The sequence below is a fragment of the Lytechinus pictus genome, chromosome 5 (assembly GCF_037042905.1).
Source record: "Lytechinus pictus isolate F3 Inbred chromosome 5, Lp3.0, whole genome shotgun sequence".
NCBI classification, from domain to species: Eukaryota; Metazoa; Echinodermata; class Echinoidea; order Temnopleuroida; family Toxopneustidae; genus Lytechinus; species Lytechinus pictus.
The window spans coordinates 17362080-17367696 of NC_087249.1; the positions used below are offsets into that span (position 1 = coordinate 17362080).

Sequence of the window (5617 nt, forward strand, 5' to 3'; positions counted from 1 at the left end):
GCAATCTGATGAGTGTCCGATGATTTACTGTCATCTGACGCTCATCTGATTGCAATCGGCGGTCTGCCCGACGCGCCTGATAGCCGCCCATCACCAATTCGATTCTCATCGGCGGTTAACGTGATAATTAGTACCGTCCGATTGCTATCCGTTGTGACATCGGAGGGTAATCGCTCATTAACCAAACTGCCATCCGACACATATCGCATAGCAAGCGGCGACATCTGAAGGCCAACGGACTATGAAAGGAGGGCCAGCCGACGCTGACTTCACATATTTTCTCGGACACTACACAGCACCAAGATCTTAAATATGGCTCCAAGAAAAAACAGAAATGTTCGAGGACAGAAGGCTAAGAAGAGACCTCCCGACACTCCACAACAATCTCAAGTGGCAGAAGAATCCTCTGTGCCTTCTCCTGAGGATGCAGAGACGGAGGATAGGCCTATTCAGGCCCCAATCACTGCTCAGCCACACGACTCTCCTTGTGTTATTGGTAAGTACAGCTGAGTTAGGAATATCAAAGTGAGAAAAGCAAGTCAATATGTTTTTATAATGAATTGAATTGTAATTTTGAAATATTTGTAATTAATTCTTATCTAAATATTTGAAGAATTTTTGAGATGGAATGGAGTTTTATGTAGGCCTAAGTCATGTAAAGCTGTTTTTTCCATTATAAATTATCAGGCACCGTGAGGCCAGGCAGCACTGCTGCTACCACCAGCATCACCACCGTCATCACCGCCACAAACTTTACTGCAGGTTCCACATCCACTGCCTCCACAGCTGCTACTCCTGCTACTGCAGATGAAGATGACGATGAAGATGAGACAGAAAAAGGCAGGGACACTGATGGAGAAAATGCCCAGCCCCCTGCAAAGAGAAGGCGTAAGGCCCCGAGGCCTCCTGTCGTCCTTTCCGAAGAAGAAATGGTGGAGGTAGCTGAATTCCTCAAGGAGAACGATAGCCTGTATAACAAATCAAGAGACCTCTGGAGGGACACCCAGGCCAGAGCACGTCTGTGGGATCAGCAAGGACAGGCCATGGACAAGACGGGGTTGGAGCTGCAACAGTGGTACGAGAGTCTGAGGACAAAGCTTGGACGGCTAAAGAAGAAAGCACAAAAGAGTGGATCTGGAGCTGAGGTCCTTACTGATGCCAACAAGCGCCTGCTGCAGCTTTTTGACTTCCTCACCCCTCACATGTACGTTGTGCAAAGGAGGAACATAGTTAGTGTAAGTATACGTAACAACAAAAAAAACCCAAAAAAATTGTGAAATACATCATATCACGAAAAATAGAATAAAATTTAACAAAAAATTATTTTGAATTATTTTACATTAACTTTGATTTATATCTTAACATTTCCTCATCTCAAAACATTCTTTGCTTTGTATCTTTTCAGCTACAGGAACGTATTGAGGCCAGAGGACCAGCACCTCGGGAGGAGGAGGAAGAAGAAGAGGACCAGGAGCGAGGGGTGGAAAGACAGGTAGAGCCAGCCCAGCCAGAAAACCAGGAGGAAGCTACCACTAATCAGCAGTCTTTAGATGGAGCCAGCAAGGAAAGCACTCCATTCCCCAGGGGCAGCAGGTACAACAAGGGTAGGGCACCACAAAAGTCCCCGAGACAGCAGGAGACGGATGTTCTGGATCATCTTATCAAGAACCAGCAAAACAGCGAGCAGCTGATTGCCCTTTCTGCCCAGGTGTTGCGTACACTTGACAGGCCCCAGTCACAGCATCCAGACCGTGAGCAGTTCACTAACTACGTCGGTTCGGTGCTGCAGCAACTCCCTGATGACTTGTATAGGAAGGCAAACAGACTGCTGAGCAACTTGCTCCTTGACATACAAGATGAAGCCAGCACCAGACGCCAAGACTCTCTGTTCATGCAGCATCGACACACATCACTGCAACCTCCCTCGGATCCTCCAATAGCAATAGACCTGGTACAAGTTCAGGAGTCAGTCAACCCCCCTGCGGAGATGGATGGCAGCCCCCACCACACCTTTGGCCTACAGTACCAACCCAGTTTCCACCAGCGTTTGGCACTCCATGAAGCAGTCCTACATGGCGAACGTAATACCTGGGATGAACGACCATTCAACGCCCTCCTACACCACCATGCAGCCACGCTCCGCCAGCGCCCCTTCTCTCTCAGCAGGCAGAAGTTCTAGGGAGTCAAGTGACTTTAGTATGACAAGCTTCTTGGCAAGCCTGAATGATTCATCTCAGACGCCCCAGCAGCAGCAGACCCAGCAATGTTCACAGGAAGATTAGGGTCACCAAATGCAGAGCAAGGATGGCAAAAAAATGAAAAGAATAAAAGCAATTGTGTTTTTGTTTTCCGGCTTTGGACTTTTTTGTTTATCAGACTTGTCATTAATGAGGAATGAGCCAGGAAGACGATGTAGATTTTTTTTTTGGATTAAACATGAGAACAATACTGAGAAGGAAACGAACATAAATCGGTCTTTGTTTTCATTGATTTAGTTTTTAGGAGTTAGACCCTTTATCATTTATAAGTTTTTTATCATTGACTTGTGTTTTGCTATGTGTGTAAAGATTGTTTTTGTTGAATAAAGTACGCACAGGTTGCATATTAATGTTTAGAATTATCTTGCGTATGATTTGTCATTCTTGAGTGAAACAAATCATTATTTCCCATCAATCTCTCTCTCTCTCTCTCTTAATGCTTTGGTTAAGAAATGAATACTTGTATTCGACTCCATTAATAAATTCAAATTTGAAGATTTGGAACGTAGAATGAATCAAGAAATAACAATTCAGAAAATTTACATTGTTCACTTTATTGAACACTATGCAACTCCCTTTTTAGATACATTGCCTTGGCTACAAGCTTCTTTGGCAATTCAAAAACACATCATATCCAAGTACAATAACTGATAATAATACTTGATGCAACTCTAATGTAGTACAAAATATTTTGGCAACTCAGTTACTCAGAAACACATCACTTTCAATAACTGATGTGTTTTTTTTTTATTGATTGATTTTTTAAAATCAATAAGGTTTTTTGCAAATGCAACCTCACGGCATTTTGATTGAATTTTTTTTTTACACACAAACATATTATTCGCCGTTCAGACGACAAATCATGAACATTGCTTAATAATTATGACAATTAGTAATTTCAAGGCTCAACATCCATTGAAGTATTCTAACAAATGCTGGCAACAAAATAGTTAATCATAGTAATTGTCATCTTTATCTATGTCCACTTCAGGTAACAAAAGTTTATACTCCGTTATCTCAAATCATCCTCTCCTGCCAAGGAACTGCTCCTCCAAGAGGATTGTTGAAGTACAGTCTTAGGGTTTCACGCTGTGCTTTGGCCTCTGCTGTGTCGCGGAAGGGTCCTCTTGGAGTTGGTACTTCATGCATGGGAGCCATGTTCCTCCATTCTCCTGGTATGATGTTATGGTCGGTATCCTCTGTATCCAGCTGACCATGGCGCATGGCTGGGTGCCGTATTCCAATCAGGTTGTGGAGACAGACACATGTTTCTATGATGTTACGCACAACATCAGGTTGTTGCTGTAGTGTTCCTAGAAGACACTGGAATCTGGCTGCTAGTATTCCGAAGGCATTTTCCACGACTCTTCGGGCTCTACTTATGCGATAGTTGTATATCCGCTCTGTACGATTCAGGTTCTTTCTCGAGTAGGGCTTAAACATGTGGGTTCGCAAAGCAAAGGCGTCATCCCCGATCATGAAGTATGGCATGTTCTGGTTGTCATTGGTCATTGGCTCAGGTGGGGGGAATCCTATTTGACCACTCTCCACTGTCTCTTTGAGCTCAGATGCATTGTATATCTGCGCGTCAGACATGTGTCCTTGAGCACCGGTGTCTATCCACAAGAACCGGTAGTTAGCATCAACAAGTGCCATGAGGACTACTGAGAAGAAATGTTTATAATTATGGTAGAGACTGCCGGAGTTCTCTGGTTTCCTGAGTGCCACGTGCTTGCCATCAAGTGCCCCCATTACATGTGGAACGTTCCAACGCCTCTCGTATTCTTCAGCAATTGCACGCCATTCTTGTTCAGTGGTGGGACACTGGATCACTTCATTAGCATACTCATCCACTATGGCTTGACAGACTTCGGGGATAAACTTGCAAATGGTTTCTCGAGCAACCCTGAAACTGTATGACAGTGACGGATACCGATCGCCAGCTGCAAGGTGCCTTATGGTACAGGCTAACTTGAGACCAGGTTCAAGGGCTCTCCTGGCATTGGTATCGTCCTTCGTGAGTCTTGGTGCGAGTCTCTGGAGTAGTTCATCAAAAAATTCTGGCGTAACTCTCAAGAAATTGAAAAATGCCGTTGTATCCTCCATTCTTAGTTCATTCAAGAGTCTGGTGTAGTGCCCATATAACAGCCTTCTCTCAGCTTGCAGCCATGGTCGAACCCAATAACGACGTGGTCTTCTTCGCCTTTTTCTCAGCCTCTTTCTCAGGACCTGAAGGGCTATTGCGTCTTGTTGCATAGTTTGTTGCTGGAGCATAAAAACACAGCCCAGGGCTGCAGCGTTGCGAAGAAGTTGATCCATGTCTAGTATTGTCAGGAGGTGCAGCCTGCTTTTATACTCGACTGCCGATTTTGGCGAAAATCCGACCAGTATTGGGTCAGTGTCCGATTACCCTCCGAACAGCAACCGATTTGTCGGGTTGATGTCGGGAGAGTGTTGGAAGTGTCAGATTAGTGTCAGGCCACCCTCGAATTACAATCCGACCACATTCGAATCAATCGGACGCTGTCGATGAAAATGGCGGACAGACATCGGGCCGCTACCAGTCCTTCATCCGATTACCCCGATCAATGTTGGATCTTTATAGGATTTTACGGAAAACAGGGACCAAAAAAAGTGGATGTCGGGTGAATTTTCATCGGAACTCATCGGAGCGCTGACATTTTTGCAAAATTGGGATCAGATTGGCGTCAGATCAGGTTCCGATGGTCAGTGGAATGGGGGAACAGAGTGTCATCGGCGTGCTGTAAAAGTATTAATACTGAAGCGCATCCTTTAAATTCAATACTTTTAATTCTATCATTTTGCCTTATTCTATTTGCCATAAATTCAGCTGCTAATATAAACAAGAGTGCCGAGAGGGGGCAGCCTTGACGTATCCCTCTTTTCAGTGGCGTACCGTGGGTCACGGCATTGGGGGGGGGGCACCATCAAAAATTTTGAGTCACCTAGTGAGCGCGCAAAGCGCGCTCAGTTGCCAGGTATAATGACCTAAAAGAGACATTTTAAGGACAGTGCCAATAAACGGATATGTATCTCACTGATCATGCGAGCGCGAAGCGCGAGCTGAAAAATTTTGACATTCAGACCTAGAAAGGGACATTATAAGCAAATTTTTGTTATCATGTTACATACCTGTCTTGCTAAACAGACAATACGAGCGCGATCGAGCACAAGCTGAAATTTTTGTATATATTGACCCCAAACAGGGACATTTTAAGGACTTTATTTTAGGAATCAATTAAGAGTATACATATCTCACCATATTCATCTAATGCGAGTGCCAAGTGCTTTCTGATTTTGTTAGAATTATATCTAAACACAGGAAGCACTTGTAGTCA

The 5617-nt window shown here is 44.3% G+C and overlaps 2 protein-coding genes across 2 annotated transcripts; one reads left to right on the top strand and one right to left on the bottom strand.

Annotated features, from left to right (window-relative positions):
- On the top strand, positions 1–2179 carry LOC129272535 (uncharacterized). The gene is made up of 3 exons (XM_054909666.2): positions 1–496; positions 688–1235; positions 1406–2179. Exons 1-3 carry the CDS (start codon positions 313–315, stop codon positions 2177–2179), a joined length of 1506 nt encoding a protein of 501 aa, XP_054765641.2. The 5' UTR covers positions 1–312.
- A 1096-nt stretch (positions 2180–3275) lies between these two features.
- LOC129259506 (putative nuclease HARBI1) lies at positions 3276–4577 on the bottom strand. The gene has a single exon (XM_054897786.2). It carries the CDS (start codon positions 4575–4577, stop codon positions 3276–3278), a length of 1302 nt encoding a protein of 433 aa, XP_054753761.2.
- Positions 4578–5617: the final 1040 nt, after the last annotated feature.

Coding starts and splice junctions, on each gene's coding strand:
- LOC129272535 (XM_054909666.2), top strand. CDS start 313: ATGGCTCCAAGAAAAAACAGAAATGTTCGAGGACAGAAGGCTAAGAAG. Junction 497..687: donor CGACTCTCCTTGTGTTATTG/GTAAGTACAGCT, acceptor ATAAATTATCAG/GCACCGTGAGGCCAGGCAGC. Junction 1,236..1,405: donor AAAGGAGGAACATAGTTAGT/GTAAGTATACGT, acceptor GTATCTTTTCAG/CTACAGGAACGTATTGAGGC.
- LOC129259506 (XM_054897786.2), bottom strand. CDS start 4,577: ATGGATCAACTTCTTCGCAACGCTGCAGCCCTGGGCTGTGTTTTTATG.